This window comes from Danio aesculapii, chromosome 9, assembly GCF_903798145.1.
Source record: "Danio aesculapii chromosome 9, fDanAes4.1, whole genome shotgun sequence".
In the NCBI taxonomy this organism is placed as follows: Eukaryota; Metazoa; Chordata; class Actinopteri; order Cypriniformes; family Danionidae; genus Danio; species Danio aesculapii.
Genome location: NC_079443.1, coordinates 33556852 through 33574710, shown reverse-complemented (window position 1 = coordinate 33574710; position 17859 = coordinate 33556852). Strand labels below are relative to the sequence as shown.

The window sequence follows — 17859 nt, the reverse complement described above, 5'->3', positions numbered from 1 at the left end:
TCCTATAGAAAAATCCTATGCAAGGCTTGGTGTTTTGAGTGTGCTTAATTTTGAATAAAATGTAGTGTCCTTTTAGTTATCAGTCACATAAACATTCACAGCGCTATCTAGGTAGTCAGAGTTTCCCAGTGACAATTTGAGACTCCATTCAGGTTAGGTTTACATATTGCAAACTCATATTTGTATTAACACTAATGCCATATGGAAGCAGGATTTATTTTGAATGGGCTTGTGATTGCAATGTTATAGATAGATGACTAGATCTAGTGATCATTTTTGAGTCTGTATTTCAAAAATCAGTTGTTTTGCATTCAAAGTTTTCTACCCATTATATTTTATATTGTTTATATCCCAAACAGAAATCTCATATATGACCATATATGAACATATATATACAGCTGAAGTCTTTTATTTCCCCAATTTCTGTTTAACGGAGAGAAGATTTCTTCAACACATTTATAAACATAATAATTTTAATAACTCATATCTAATAACTGATTTATTTTATCTTTGCCATGATGACAGTAAATAATCTTTGACTAGATATTTTTCAAGACACTTCTATACAGCTTAAAGTGACATATAAAGGCGTAACTAGGTTAATTAGGTTAACTAGGCAGGTTAGGGTAATTAGGCAAGTTATTGTATAACGATGGTTTGTTCTGTAGACTATCAGAAAAAATATAGCTCAAAGGGGCTAATAATTTTGACCTTAAAATGGTTTTAAAAAAATTTTAAACTGCTTTTATTCTTGCTGAAATAAAACAAATAAAACTTTCTTCAGAAGAAAAAATATTATTAGACATACTGTGAAAATTTTCTTTATTTGGGAAATTTCAAATTTCCTTCAATATTTTCCCATCATTTGGGAAATATTTAAAAAAGGAAAAAAATAAATCAAAGGGGGGCTAATAATTCTGAGTACAACTGTATATACACATATATACATATAAATATAGCTAATATATGTGATCATAAATGTACATGTCTGGATTTTGTATTGGTTGGGAAAAAATATTGCAATAATTTTGCAATATTAAGCATTTATGTACATGTATGACATGTTTTTATATTTGTGAAGTCATGAACTTGTATGTCATATATGTGATATATGTCATATATGTGTCATATATTTAGATAGATTGCCATAAATCAGATTTCTATTTGGGATTGACAAAATGGTTAGGTTTCAACGTGTTTTTTTCAGTTATGTGCTTAAAAATATAAAATATAAGTCAAAGCATATGCAAACAAGTATAAGAAAATTACTGTAGCTGTTTTAATTCAAAATCCTACTACAATATTTGTCATAATCACAGTATTATACAGTATAATCACACATAATCACACTATACAGTATACACTATTTTGACATTTAATTTCCTATGTATCTGTGTATTGGTGCTAATAAATAAATGGAAGTAATAAGAACTTGAAAAACTATTCCAAAGGTGTACCTAGGGTTTCAAAAAGCATGCATATGAGATGAGTACTTTGGGCAAAATATGTAATAAATCCTCCTTTTTTTAAGGGATGGCTGTGTGAGCTGCTTCGCTGGAAAGAGAGTCCCAGCCCAGAGAACAGGACGCTCTGGGAGAACCTGTGCACTATCCGGAGGTTTCTAAGCCTTCCACAGACAGACAGGGATATGGTATATGAGGAGGAGTCCCGTCATCACCACAGCGAACGGCTGCACACTGTACTACACCTGCCCACTGACCCTCAGGTGAGTTTTATAAACAACATCAAAACACAGCAGCTGAATGGGAAATTTGTGCTGCAGGATGGTCAAATGACAAGACATGAAATGTTCCTTCTTGTGTCCAGATATACTGTAAATTCAATTCAATTCATGTTCATTTCTATAGCGCTTTTACAATGTAGATTGTGTCAAAGCAGCTTAACATAGAAGTTCTAGTAAATGTAAACTGTGTCAGTCCAGTTTTCAGAGTTGAAGTTCAGTTCAGTTTAATTTTCACTGCTGAAAGTCCAAACACAGAAGAGCAAGAGTAAATGCCAGAGATATTCATAATTCTGAAATATTTTTCGTTCTAACATAGTGGAAGTGTGATCAGCGAGTGACGTTGTGCAAAGTTAAGAACACAGAGGACTTAGAAAATAGACTAAGACACTAATTTGTGGTGGAAAATAAATAAATAAGAAATAACAGTAGAAATCATGCAAAACCTTAGTAAATACAATACTTGTTAGTAAGTACAAGTGCATGATCAGGTCAGCTGAAAATATGACGTCCACACCTTTTCAATGCAATTGGTTTCATTTTGTGTAAATCCTGTCAATAGTTTTGTTAACAGCGAATGAGGTTTGGCTCAAGCTGTTAGTAAATCTATTAAAACCTTTTTAAATTCAGTGTTTGAGATTACTACCTCTTTAAAATAGCCTGTTTAACCTTAACAGAAAAGATCTGTGGAATAAAATAAAAAAGTATGATAAATTTACCTCAAATATGTATAAGATTTTAGATAACAGTGGAAGGGAAGTGTTTTCTCTTTAGATCACATGAATGTGTATTCATTGTATGCTTCTTTGAGGCTTCAATTTTAATATCAGCATCATTCATGCAGCATTCCTGCCAACATCTAATAACCCAGCACACCCCAACCTCTTTAATCACAAACACACACACACGCACGCACAGAATTCCAAATAACACGCTACTGATTAAATGGACTTTCCCCTATGCCAGCCAGGGTCATTACAGAATAGACTGTGGACACACACTTCAGTATTAGACACACACACACTAATACTTATATGTAAATACATGCACACATAAATCTACAAACCCTTGGATCAATGCTTTCCACCTTCTTTCAACCTACTCTTCTTTCTCACCCTGCCAGTAAAGCATTGACGTTTAATCCACTCACAATGATCGCTGTTTATTAACATTTATTAACTTAAGTTGAGCGGCCGTATTAAGATTAAGCACTAACAAATGGAGACAGAGTGAATTCTCTGTTACTGTCTCAGCCCATTACGTGTCTTTCTCTGTTGCTCGCTTTCTCTTTTATGTCAGTGGAATAAACAGACTGTTGGCAGCATGTGTGTGTGTGTAAATATACTCATTTATGTGTTTTGGGCGCAGAAGGAAATGCCCCATTAGGACACACCCTGACAGACAGTGCCACCACAGCCCTGATATTAATAATTACGGGAAGAGAAGGAACACACACACACATACATATGCACATACACACACGCACATAATGACTCAAGGGAGTTCAATACAGTAAGTCTCTTTAGTAACTCCACACTCTGGCCATGAATCCTTGCACAACACTCATCATAAAAACATACATTTGTTGAGGATAAACAGTGAATTTAGTAAAAAAGCTGTACCAGATACCTTTTTTATTGCTATTTATTTTCAGCATGTACAGTGCTCAGCATATATAAGTACACCCCTTACAAATCTCTCATTTAAAGTAATATTTCCTATAGGAAGCTTTACAATATTATCTTTGTGCATATACAGTCGAAGTAAGAATTATTAGCCCCCTATGAATTATTAGCCCCCTGTTGATTGTTTTCCCCGATTTCTATTTAACGGAGAAAAGATATGCTTAGAAAACACTTTTCTAAGCATAATAGTTTTAATAAATAATTTCTAATAACTGATTTATCTTTTATATTTATCTGATTTATCTTTGCCATGATGACAGTAAATAATATTTTACTAAATATTTTTCAAGACACTTCTATACAGCTTAAAGTGACATTTAAAGGCTTAACTAGGTTAACCAGGCAGGTTAGGGTAATTAGGCAAGTTATAGTATAACGATGGTTTGTTCTGTAGACTATCGAAAAAATATATATAGCTTAAAGGGGCTAATAATTTTGACCTTAAAACGTTTTTTAAAAAATGTAAAACTGCGTTCATTCAAGCCGAAATAAAACTTTCTCCAGAAGAAAAAATATTATCAGACATACTGTGAAAATTTCCTTGCTCTGTTAAGCATAATTTGGGAAATATAAAAAAAATAACAAAATCTAAAGGGGGGATAATAATTCTGACTTAAACTGTACATTAGATTAGTCAGTACTGAAGTCAAATCTGGAGCTAATCTAACAAATTAATTTACGAATACAGTCCAAAAATTTGTAGCCCAAATTTATGTGTCAGGGAAAAATATTAAATTAAAATTTTAAAAAGAGCAAAATTCAAGAACATAAAAAAATATTCTAAATTTGTGTTGAAATTTACGGAGTTTGTAATCCCCCCCCCCCCCCCCCCCCCCCCCAATATTGTGCATGAATTTAAATGTATTATTTTTCTATTTCTAAAGATGTTTGGTGACTAAAATATTATTTAAATAAATATATCTGGTTATTAAATCTGTTTTGTTCAAATGCACCCAAATATATGACCTATATTCACTGAGAAATGTAGAAAAATATTTGTTTTCAAACTGGGGTGTACTCAGTTATGCTGAGCACTGTATATACAGCATGTGTATACAAGTATTATATGAAAACAATGGCTAAAAAAATTGTTTAAAAAAAATTTATCGTTTAAAAATATGCTTTTTTTGTTTTATTTTTATTTTGTTTTTAATTAACTAAATGTGATTTTCATCAAATGAATCTGCTTTTTATTTTATTTTTTATACATAATTCGTTTTATTTAAATATTTGGTTAATTTTGCATAAATTTTATGTCGAACTGAAAAATTAGCCTAGGATATGGCATTAGGATAATCACCATATTTATATTAAATGGATTACACACTTCAATCTCAATATTGCATCAATGATATTGACTGGCAAATAGTTAATGGATTAACTGAATGTAAAGAGCTATTTTTTCTTATTTTAATTGTAAAAAGAAATCTAAAAACGTATTTAGGCTAAACAAATGTATGTGTGTTTATGTGTCTGTATAGAAACAATTAAGAGACCACTTCAAATTATATTGTGTTCTTTGTATTTGCCATATACATATATTTGTGCAATATTTTAATGTCTAAAAACAATGTTGACTTATTGCTATTTTCTGCAAATAAATGCTCCAAATTGTCATTTTTTTATTTAAAATTGTGAGCATTCACAGAGGTTTATGAAATTAAAGACTACTGAACATTTTACTTAACATTTTTGATTGACAGTAATAAATCCAGTGTTCTCATAATTTTCTAGGGATTTACTATTCAGGGCTAAATTGTATACCATACATATATTTGGAACTACATTCAATGTATGTGCGCGTGTGTTTCATACTTGTATTAACAGTTAATGTATATTCAGGACTACATTCAACAGGTTTTTAACTATTATATAAAAAAAAGAAAAATTAATAAATACACAATCATAATTCTGGATCAGAATCCGCTATTATAAGGAAAATAACGCTTTCATACAATACAATATGAAACATTACAGTTTCCTTCTTTCCATTTTTTTTTTATTGTTTTAACCCAAGTCCCACACCCAAGACCTTAACATCCCAAGGCAGCTTAACACAATAATTAGGGTCAAATACAATAATTAAACAGTCTAGAGTCATGTATGTTGTGACATAACAGTGATGACGGAAGAAAGAAAGAAAAAAATACAATTACAAAAAAATAAAATAAAATTAATAAATAAATGTTTGCATCACAAACAACATTAAAGACAAAAAAACACCATGAAGTGAATACAAAGAGATATGTATATTATTTAACAGCAGGGTAATTCTTTCAGATTTTTAAAATGTGATAAAATAGGTTCCCAGTACGTATATATCCTGTCCACCAAATGTCTTAGTGTGTATTTAAGCTTTTCTAGTTTTAGAAAAGACATCACATCTTCAAACTATAGGCTGTCAAAGATGGGGGTGTGGAGGATTTCCAGCATAATAAGATTCTTCTGCGGGCTAATAAAGATGTATAAGCAATAATGCCCTTCTGTGTAGCTGGTCGTGGTGTTAGAATCTGCTAATTTAAGTTAACTATTCATGTATTTCTAAAAGAAAAGAGACAAGCAACAACATAGTGTCATGTAAGCGTATCATGAAAATGCCATGAGTGTGTATGTGGGTGTTTGTTTGTGTCTTTGCTGCTGTTTTTTTCCCTGCTGTCGGATGTAGTAATGAGAGACCCTCCTCAGATCACACTACCCCTCGGCTCCAGCCTGCTGCTACCACAGTCAGCACATGCCTTCCAGCTGCTTATGCAGACATGAGCATGTTAATAAATGAACACACATGCAGCACTTGCATGTATAGAGTTGACTTGGCACACAGCAACAGATTATTCTGATTTATTTACTTTATCCTTTTAAGATCATCAAATGTAACTTAAGAGTCCTCTTCCTCTTTACTGTCAGATCATGTAATATTGACACATCTAACTAAATAAAATCTGTGATTTACTGTATACAGTATGTTTACATAAAGCCAGCAGTATTTTAGTTTCTAAAAGCTACACAAAATATAAAAAATACCAACGTTGGGTCAAATATGGACAAACCCAACATTGGGATTATTTTTTACAATCAAATTTAAATGACACTTTTTTTAATCAAATGATTGTGTTTGTCCATATTTGACCCAAGATTGGGTTAATTTTATCTGAAATAATATACATTTTATTGTGTAAAACTTGTTTTATTTCAGTTAATGTCTAAGATGTTTCACTCAAATAACTACAGATAAAACTAACATGAAAATAAATAAAGCCTCTTTTTACGCCAAATTTTTTATCTAATGATCATCAAATTATCCAAATTTGACGCAACAATGCGTTTCAACTAGGCATTGGCCGGTATAAGATTCTGATGGTATGATAACCTTGGATCAAAATATCATGGTTTCATGGTATCACAGTATTGTGATTACTGCTCCAAAATAACTTTTCCCCATTTAACACAATACATTTTATTTTAAGATACACTTGAAATATTTTGGACCAGTATCTTTTGATGTAGAAGTTCCTTTTCTGCAGGAAATACTGTTGCCATAAAAAACTAAATAAAATAGTGGTAAAAATGTATAAAAACCTTGACTTTTCCAAACCTTGAAACCGGTAATTATCCCATGCCCAGTTTCAAACCACCCAGCATTTTTTTATTGTGTAGTTGAAATAAAATACATTTTATTATGTAAAATGTATTTTATTACAGGTAATATTTGGGATTTTTTTTTTATTTAACTTGATTCACTCAAGTAACTACAGATAAAACTTACATAAAAATAAATAAAACACTATAGACGTTTTAAAAATAGAAAGTACAACAAAATAACTAAAACTTTAACTAGAAATCAATAGCCAATACATAAAATAAAAACTAGTAAGTAATTTTCTAAAGAATACTGAAATACATTTTCTTTATCAAACTTTTTCAGACTAGTAACAATTCCAGACCCCTTAAGGTTTCTAGATTCCATTTTGAAATACTAAAGCATGCTAGTGTACAGTCATTTTTTCTTCTCCGTGTATCTTAATGGTTTCAGCCACTCTCAGGCGGGTCAGCACGAGCCCCTGAGTGAATCTCGACTCACCTTAGGGATACACTCACACTAACACACTCTTGAAGGCTGACCCAGTCCAGTGTTTTCTTTACGCTGTTTCTGCAGTTCGTATGCATGGTCTTAAGTGCCTCCCTTTGCTCATTTGGCAGGACGTTTCTTATGAATAATTTCTCCTTTGTTTTTGCTAAATTGGTTGCTGCAGTGTGCACTGGAGTGCCCCCCAGACCCTGCCATGTGGATTGGGACCCCGAATGAGTGCTGGGGTTGAAGGACTGCTGGCAATGCACATACTTGCACAATCCCACACTCAGCATGGCAACCACTGACATCATTGACCCTCTAATAGAAATACCAGGGCCTTTTTCACAACTCAGAACTCAGCGTTTAATTTATTATTTTATTTTTTATACTATTAATTCAATATCTAGGCTGTTAAAGCCTGTTTATTCCATACAGTGTAAAGGTAAAACTAAAAATGACAAAGCAATAAAAAAAAAGTGTGTATATATATATATATATATATATATATATATAAACAATAAGAAGTAAAGTTGTTGTTGTAAAATATATCAGTAATCGAATTATTTGCCTTAATCTGAATAAGACAATAATATGATTATGGTGCTTACATGAATTGCTTTTTGAGTGCTTCTTTCATGATGCCGTTTTACATGTTATAGCACATAATTCGATTAACGTCATTGCTCCACTGCGCTATCCACACTTCCTCTGCAGTTTAATTTTTAATTTGTCAACTTTAACTGCAGTTTGGCACTTTGACTTTCATTTGGGAACATTTCATGCATGCCCCTGTGATAAACAAGATATTGGATGTGAGTATGAACTGCAGCAGTGTTGTTTTAATGGAATTTGATATTGCACGCCGTATGGGGAAAAGCTCTGCATTTCGCAATGCAGGTGTCTATCTTCACTGACTCTGTAGGTGCAGAGAATAGTGTCAAACAGCCGTGTGTGTTTCCTGTCGCAAAGTGTGGAGAAAATCCTACAAGATGGTAATAGTTTGATTACGGTGTTTACATGTCTGTACTGCACTTCAATAGTGCGACTAAAATCTGCATACTCCACATGTTTTAATTCCATTTCTGTTCAGTTCGATTATGACTTTAAGTTGGATTAAGGTAATCAAAACTCGCTGTTTACATGGTAGACTCTTGATCAGACTATTGTCTTAATACTATTAAAGTTAAATTATTGGTGGCCATGTTAACATAGTCATTGTCAAATTTACTAAAAAAATAATTGCTATTTTGAGAGAAATTTTATTTTTCAAACTATTTAATTATAGTATGACCCACCATTACAGTTTTAGTAGAGGTTTTGGTCAAGTTATTTTGTAAATATTAACATTTTTGTATTATGTATTTTGTTTTGTTTTTTAATATTTATATGAGTTAATATATAAGTTTAATATATAAGTTCGTGTTTATTTGATTTTAAGTAACAAAAAGAGATTTAGTCAACTATAATAACTCGGGTACCTTGAAACAAGTAAATGCTTACTAGAATGAATGAGTAATGCATATTGTGTTGATAAGGATGATAGAATGATAATGGGTACTTAGTTACTTGTTGACTATTTCTTTAGTTTTTGTGGATTTCCTAAACTCTACACATTTTTCTTTTTAAAAAATCAAGACACGCACACACATGACTCACCCATTCCTGAGGTATTGCACTGTGGCAAAGAAAAATTATGATGCACATGATAATTGGAGAAGGTGAAGTCATGCACAAGGAAACCAACAGGAAAGTGTCTTTCTCGTCATTACATATTTATCTGCCTGTTAATGGCGTCTCCAGTGGCAACACAGCCCCCTCTTAATCCCGCCTCCGTCCCCACGAGGGCCAGTCCTCATTAAGAATCAACTGAATATTTTATGTTCTATAATTCTTTCATACTTCTTCACCATAATTTGCCTTGATTTGTGTTTAAAGAAAAAAAGATTCTTTTTCTTAATGTGGTGAACTCAAAGACCCATACCATCTTGGAATTAGAAAAGAAGTGAAGTAGATGAATATTGAAAGAAGAAAGGCTAGCAGGGAAAATTTGCACCATGTCCAAATGTGACTCCACTGGTTGAAAAGAAGTTGTTTCAGAATTGAGTAGGTGAATATATTGGATGGTAAATGAAATTGGAGGTTGGCTTTATACAATAGTTAAAGCAGGAATTTGAAATGGAGTCACTCGTTTGGCTTGCAAAAGAGCTCTTCATTAGTGTCCACCATTAGAGCTCAGACTCTACTCTGAATGGGTTTCTTGGAGGACTTACTCTCCATCTATGTATTGAAAAATATCCTATAGAGCCAAACAGAATTTGTGGACCTTTTTTGTCATTTCTGTGCAGAATTTTGTAGAAAATAAATCAAATTAATTTAAAAACTGAATTAATAAATATAGGGCGACGTGGTGGCTGTTGTGATTGACTGAATGATGAACTAAAAATAAAAAATAAAAAAAAGTTATTTGTTATCTGTGGGTGCATATTCCGTGTGGGCCGACCCATACGATGCCAAACAATGGCACCTACAGTAAGTGCACAAAGTCACTATTAATATGTGTTTTGTATTTTGGATTATACTGTATAAGTGCCTTTGGAACCTACCTAACTTGCTCCCGGAACTTGATGAAATAATATACACAACAAGCAAACATATACAAAATGAATGGGTTTGGGAATGTGTGTGTGGTCTTTAGCTAAGCTAACGGGTATTTTGTGCTGTTATGAGTTGTGGTCAATCTAATTATTCACCATCTTTAAACTTCTTTGACATTTCTTTTTCTTACCCTTTCTTGTGGCCACTGTTTGTTTCTCACAGACATGGAAAGTAATACATTATGGAGAAATAGAGAAGAGAAAAAAGAACAAACCTACACACTTCCTGTAAAGCGCCAGCCCAAAACAGCCCCCACAAGTGAAATCGGAGCAATTTCATGGTCTGGCCTACCCTCAATATTATTTAAAAAATACCCTGTTATTATTTAGGGAATAGAGAGGGAGAGAGAGACAGAGAGAGAGGCGCATGACTATTATCTTTATGTAGGTCCTTTAATTTTAATGCACCGCAGATTTATAGCTTAGCATTCCAGTGTGGAGGCACTGGGCACCCCACCCTGGTCATAAACTCAGCAGGACAGCGCCACAGACTTCGATAGCTCAGCTGTGACACACTGCACCTTCTCTTGTATCACAGCTCACCAGATATTTTATTTTATATTATTTTCTCAGTGCAGATGATCTGCTCTTTACTTTGAATCCTCTTCTACCACTATTTTGCACCCCAATACTTTTTTCTTGTTTACCCTGTTACTGTTTTGGCAACCAAAAAATTGCTGATTTATTTAGAAACATGCAGAGGGTCTCAGATTCTTAGAAAAACAGCAGTTTGCTAGCCTGCTAGCTTGTTAGACAACGCTAATAGCATTGTGCTTGTACAGGACAAAAGCATATGCTAACAATTTCATGTCTCATGACAAAGTCAGAACTGTCATTTCTGGCTGTCTGTGTTTTGGTTTTGCATTACTTTTCCTGTTAAATTTAGCAGTCTGCTAACAGGGATGGGATGTATCCCTGTCAAAGTGAAAGATGGAAACCAACTTGTCACCATACTTCAAATGAAATGTTGTTTCAAAAGACATTTCTTTATACACATACTTTTGATGGAATTTATTTTGTTTTGGTGCATGTTTGCTCAGCGTCTCTCCAAATAAAATGATTATTTGACAATATATTTAATCTTGTGGAATATGTGTACGATACACAGTTAAACAATCATTACCAGTCTGGTTGGATTTTTACCAGACTTGATCCCATACTCAAGTGCACTGAGGACATTAACTCCAAAAGACATTCATTGAAATGGCACTTTGAACTTTTAAGCAGTGTTTCAATTATTCTATACTGCTGACACAAGTTTAGGTAACTAAACTTAAAAAAAACTCTTCATTTTTTTTCATCAGGTACTTCACAGACAGCCCATGCAGCCACTGAAGGACCACTCTCCTATTCGAGAAGACCCTGTTCCCAGTTCTGGAGCTGAAGAGAACCCTCAGGCCAACACAGGTTCTGGAAACAACGGACCGGTCAGCAATGTCACCAAAAAACCTCGCTCTCGCACCAAGATCTCTCTGGAAGCTCTAGGCATCTTACAGAGCTTTATCCAGGATGTGGGTCTATACCCTGACCAGGAAGCCATACATACCCTGTCAGCTCAACTGGATCTGCCCAAACATACCATTGTTAAGTTCTTCCAGAACCAACGTTATCATGTGAAGCATCATGGACGACTGAAGGAGCTCATATCGGAGGGTGGCGGTGTAGACGTGGCTGAGTATCGAGACGAGGAGCTGCTTTCCAGTTCAGAGGATGCAGAGTCCAGTGAAGATGGTCACGAGGAGATCTACAGCGGGCATGAGAGTGCCCCAGCTGGAGCAGCCAACTCTGTCTCAACTCCAACTCTTTCTTCTGTCCAAGATGAAAATAAAGACAAATGCTTGCCTCTAGGAACAATCAGACCCAGCTCTCTGCCCCCATGCAGTTCATCCTCAAGTCCCAGAGATCAAGCAGACTATCAGAGATAAACCAGCCTCAGCAAAGACTATACTGCAGGTAGGGAAAGGCAAAGAGTGAGCACTTACAACGGTTATGTAGTGGAGGAGAGAGTGTTATGGACAGCTTAGAAACTTACTGACAAAGACGCAGTGTCCTTTTAAGACCTGCTAAAGGTAAACCAAACCACACAAGATTTGCATTTTGATTTAGGGGGACTCTTGGCCTCATACCTCACAAGTTACTTACAGGGACAAGATGGTACAGAAGCAATCCCTACAGGGTAATACATGCGTTTGGTTGACTGGAAAGCTTTAATTCCTTATATGTAAATTGTCGAATTAAAGCTGGTTTCAAGATGGCTGCCTCAACTCCAAGATATCACGAGCATTCAAACATGCACGCTAAGAATGTCAAGAAGGCCAGTCTTTCACCAAGATTATGATTTCTTATTTGAAAACAGAGGGTTTCTTTAAAGATACCACTATCCATGCCCCCCTCTACACCCCTACAGGGTTAAAATAGCAGGGACAGAGCTTTAGATGAGCCATTAATGTCTTATAGGTCACCAATAACTTTGGTATAAATAAATTTCTGTCTGATCAGGGAACCTTGTGGGCGGCTGTGGCTGTCCTCATCTTCCCCTCCATGATGGGGCATTCTGGTGGTCGCCAATAGAGGGTCGTGCTTGACTGCTAAAGCAGTCGGTTGGGTTGGAGGTACAGATGAGCTTTTGGGTGTACACATCAGCCCAGCCCAGGAACCCTACTATAAACACGTGCGGTGTGCTGAAAGGTCCACAGTTAACCCTATGGCGCTTTTGAAGACCGCGCCATCTCTCCCACAACCAGCCACAACCATCATTCCAAGCAGTCCCACGTGGTTCAAGAAATCACTCATTTACCCCCACCACCCATGCACACCCAACACAGACTGTGCACAACATAATGATCCCTCAGTCCTGTCCAGTGGTTGAAGGTTTGCTTTATACAGATATATTTAGACCTTAGGTTTCGTTCCGGTTTTGCTCTCCTAACAGACTGTAAGAATAAAGCATAATTGGCTGGAGGACTGACTGCTATGGACAGAAGGACAATAGTGAGGGTGCAGTCTAACTGCATCTGCCTCTAACCTAGTGGAGAAAAGCAAACAAACAACTTCAATTGTGTGGAAGTGCGGTCGTCTTTTTCTTCCGTCACCCCCACAGCTCTCTCTTTTACTGACTGATGCCCACAATGTCCTAATTTGACCACACGTAGCCACACCCAACTCCACAGCACTATTTATTGCTATCTCACCCTCAATTATTATTGTTGTTATTGTTATTATTGTTATTATGGTTGTTCTTGCTGTTATTTTTAGTTCTATTTTCACGGTCTAATATCAGCTTTTGACTTGCAGCAGATGTTTTGGTAATGAGAGACGTTGTGAAAGAAAGAAACACTGCCAAAACACAGAGAAAGGAATTAGAAGAAGTTACTGAAGTTACTGAGTGAATCATGTGAGATATATAAATATATATATATACTGCCAGTTCTATCAGCATTATGTACTTTTCCAAAGAGAACAGCACTTGGCAGATGAGACGTTGAAAATTAAAACAACAGAATTAAGAGGAATCATTGGAATTTGTATGATCTTTTGTGCATAAGATGACAATCCTTCATTTGAGCCAATCAGAACTCGGCAAGCATGAACTCTGCATTCTGATTGAATTATGACTTTGATCAGCGTAACTTGACGCAACATTACACCTGTTGCAAATCATCCATGACACCGTGGCAACACTTGGATCCAGGGTTCTGATTTGTTTTTGAGAATCAGCTGCTACTTGCTCTTTCACAGATAAATAGACAAAATATTGTTGTTAACCTTATGCTAACCCTTAAACTATTTTTGTTTCAAACCAGTGATAATTGTGGTCTATGTCCATGTTTTGTCTTTTACAAATAGAAATGTTTTATGTAGGATCTTTAATGTGCAAAATGCTGATGTGGTTCTTGCAATTACTTTGAGCATCCTGACTCTTTCACATAGGCACAGTCCACACTCGCACATGCCTAGAAGTAATGCATTCCAGCAGAACAATAATTAGAAATGGATATGCACATATTTTTCTGGTAAAGTATAGAAGATGGTATCCTGATCACAAAGATAAACTTCTCACTGTGTCTGTTGGGTTGTATTGTAGGTAACCTTGAGAAATGGTTCTCCGCTGCGCTGATGATTTGTACCTGGTTAAGATTTGCATGCAACATTCATTCATTCATTTTCTTTTCGGCTTAGTCCCTTTAGGTCACCACATTGGAATGAACCGCCAACTTATCCAGCATATGGTTTTCGCAGCGGATGTCCTACCATCTAAAACATCCATACACACTCATTCACACACACACATACACTTTGCACAATTTAGCTTACACAATTGAGCTATATCGCATGTCTTTGGGTTGTGGGGGAAACCGGAACACTCGGAGAAAACCCACGCGAACACGAGGAGAACATGCAAACTCCAGCTAAGGCTGGAACCAGCGACCTTGCTGTGAGGCGATTGTGCTACCCACTGCGCCATGGTTCAGCACCCCCTGCAACATTCAGTTCTTCTAATCAAGCGAAGAGCAGAGTAAGGCCTCAAAGACTAAGCTGTCTAACATAAATTACAGGAGTGATAAGAAGTCACATACAGGTGTTGATGATACATGAGGAAGGTGTGCTTTATGCCTACCAACATCTGACAGCCTCAGAGTATGTTGTGGTTCTCTGCTGCTCATCTCTCTTCTATTTTCTGTCCAGTTCACCTGTCTGCATCATCTTGTCGATTCAACCCCATTCTTGGGTTTTTGTCTGATTGTTCCCTGGTCTGATTTTCCCAGATCTGAACTTAATGTTCAGCCATAGGTGATTATAGACCTTACGAACCTACCAAGGCCCCCTCCAGAAAAACTTAAATTACTGTCAACAACCTTGGAAATGTGTCATTATGTGATTTTTCTTTTCAGTCTACAGTCTCTTACCGCTCATTAAAACCTTTAGAGTTAGTTACATATAAGTATTGCCTTTCTCTCTAAGTGGTCAGAAATACTTTGTCTTCTGTATTTAAAATGGAGCAAATGCTGAAAGTTGCTCATCATATGTTCCATTTGATACCAGAAAGAGCCACAGAGTGACAAGGAACACAATCTTCACTGTAAAATCTCAGATGCCTGCAGGGTTTGCAAAAGGTCTTTAATAACACGGTAGTGATTGCCTGCTTGATCTACACCTTACTTAAGCCTGTCAATCATGTCACTTTCGGAGCCCTGCACCACCCCTTTCGTTATACTCTGAGCATCTTCTCCAAATCCCTCCACCCTGCCGAGCCTAGATCAGCTGGAGACAAGCACTTCTGATGAGTCCATCCCTATACACCTCCCAAATTACCTCGTAAATGATGAGAGCATGTGCACACATGTGTCTGTGTGTCCTAGACTGGTGTTTAACCTACCATGGGGGTGGCTTACCGCTCAGCAGGAGTGAACAACTACTCTCTTCTTCTCCTCCATCACCTCCTCCTCTCCGCCTTTGTCAGAGTTAGTGGTGAGAGTGATGCCGAGGAGAAAACAAAGAAGATTCCAAGAGTCCCTGATGAGCACTAGGTCAAGGTCGCTGGCCAATTATCCAAGTCTTTCATTCTCATTCTGTCTTTTCAGTTCTCCGTACCATCCCTCTGTTCCCTCATTTTCTCGTTCACCAGGCGGGAAAGTAATCGTTGTCTCCCATGCTGTGGTGTCGAGGTTAAGTGCAGGTGATGATGCCTTGTTGAGAGGGTAGTTCCCTGAGAGGCTGCAGACTCCTGGAGTGGCATGTCTGAAATGTGCTTAAGACAAAGACTTGGTTGGACTGATTTGTTCAATATCTGGTTAGCCACTATCGGATTAGGTTGACTTTAAAAGTATTGGGTGAAGTCTTCTGAGGCTGCTACCCATATTATTGACACCAGGGCTGTCTAATCCTGCTACTGACTGGCCAACACACTTGTCAGGAAGTTGTCTTGTAAGTCTGAAGACCTTGGTTTGCTTGGTTAGAGATCAACTCTGTAGGTCAGTGGCCCTTCAGGATTTAGACTATGAAATAACACTCACCTAGTATTTAATCACTAAGATTTAAAAATTCCAGGTACATACAAGATGTCACAGGAAGGAAATGCATCAAGGATGTTCTTGCTCATATTGCTAATGCTTTCGTTTATCTTACAGTGCCTCTGAACTAAGCACAATGCTCCAGTTCTTTGCTTCGGAGATGACAAAATTAAATGATCTCATAATTTCCATCATTGTTTTCATTGTTTTGTACTCATAAACGCCTACAATGTGAATCAGGATTGCCACTCCTGAATTGGTACTTTCCTTGTCAATCGAATGCATTGTCATTATCACTAAGTGATAATTAACTTATGTGCATCATTTGGCTTCTTTGTTTGTATGACAATGTTTTGTCTTTTGATTTTGTTTTTCAAATGCTGTTGTTTAAATAAAGTGCATTCGAGGAAAAGAACTATTCTGCGTGGGTTTGTTCTACCTGCAAATCTGGGTGGTCTGCATGTCAGAGACTCAAATTGCTTTATCCCTAGTCCACAGTACAGTCGCAGAAGTTAAAAGAAAGCAGTGACTAACACACAGCGCTATGTTGTATTTACGTAGCAGAGGGATTAGGAGTTGAGACAAATGAGTGGAAAGAAACAAAATACAGTTTCCCTTGTACATTAAAACAATCAAACAAACCATAATAAGAAAAATGTTACTGGAACTGACAATATAGTGTTTCATGCTTATAATTTGAGTATATAAATCACTAGATCCTGCATTCTAGTGAGTAGTGAAAATAGTCCAGCATATTGCTTCAATGTCTATCTTAAGCGTCTCTATAAATCACACTTGCATACGTAAATACCTTAGAATCAGACATTATTCAAAATATCCATTTTGTCCCAACTGAAAACAAACCAGACTTTCATTTCAGCACAATAAACAAGAACGACACTGAGGAAAAGTTTCCTGCATCAATAATTCCTCGCCTTATTGCATTTTACAACCTGATTGCTGCAAGCTTCTTTGCATTCATTCCATTGTGTGCTCTCGTGGGCTTATTGTGGGTTATGAAATGCACATTTGCATACAAGTGAAGCTGTTAACGCCATTGAATTGACTCGGCATACGACAATTTCTACTCTCATTTATTATTCTGTGCAATAACAAGAATCCATTTTATTATGTGAAACACCATCAGTTCGTTGACCTCACACTAAAGCCACCCCGAAATCAAAAGTCCCGTCTCTGGCCACCTTCCAGGTTTCCCTCCTTCCCGTGGTTCCCCGCTCTCCAGAACAGCTTGCAGTGGTGTCCTCTGGTTTTCATTCCACACCAGCCCTCCAATCTCCTAAATTGAACTTATTATTCGCTCAATTGGCTTGCTTTAACCCTTTCTCCCCCTCCAGGTCCAGGCCTGTATGTCATTAGCCAAAGGATTTTTCGGTCGCAGCGAAAGCGTCAGGAGCTGGAGGGGTGTAGCTATAAAGCCGTGGTCCCTGGCAGGATTTGCAGTTGCATCCGCTGGAAGAGAGTCAGCGCTCAGTCTATGAGTGCAGCGGAGCCAGACCACCCAGAGTGGGATGTGTGGCCCAGTTTGTTTTCTGGCTGATGAGTTTTAGTCCCAGCTGATAGCTTTGGCGACCTGGATCGCTCCCTCTCTCTCTTTGATTTTTCATTGTCTCTTCCTCTCTGACGTCAACTAAAATCTGTATGAAAATATTTTAATGGCCATCTGTGTGCTGCTCTTTAT

The 17859-nt window shown here is 36.5% G+C and overlaps 1 protein-coding gene across 3 annotated transcripts in view; it reads left to right on the top strand.

Moving 5' to 3' along the window:
• The window catches only part of satb2 (SATB homeobox 2), a 73129-nt gene extending 56554 nt beyond the window's left edge, over positions 1–16575 (top strand). For all 3 annotated transcript variants that reach the window (XM_056465503.1, XM_056465505.1, XM_056465502.1), the window contains exons 15-16: positions 1532–1726; positions 11454–16575. In XM_056465503.1, coding sequence (XP_056321478.1) covers positions 1532–1726; positions 11454–12074 — 816 coding nt within the window. In that variant the 3' untranslated portion in view covers positions 12075–16575. The remainder of the gene's footprint in view (positions 1–1531; positions 1727–11453) is intronic.
• Positions 16576–17859: the final 1284 nt, after the last annotated feature.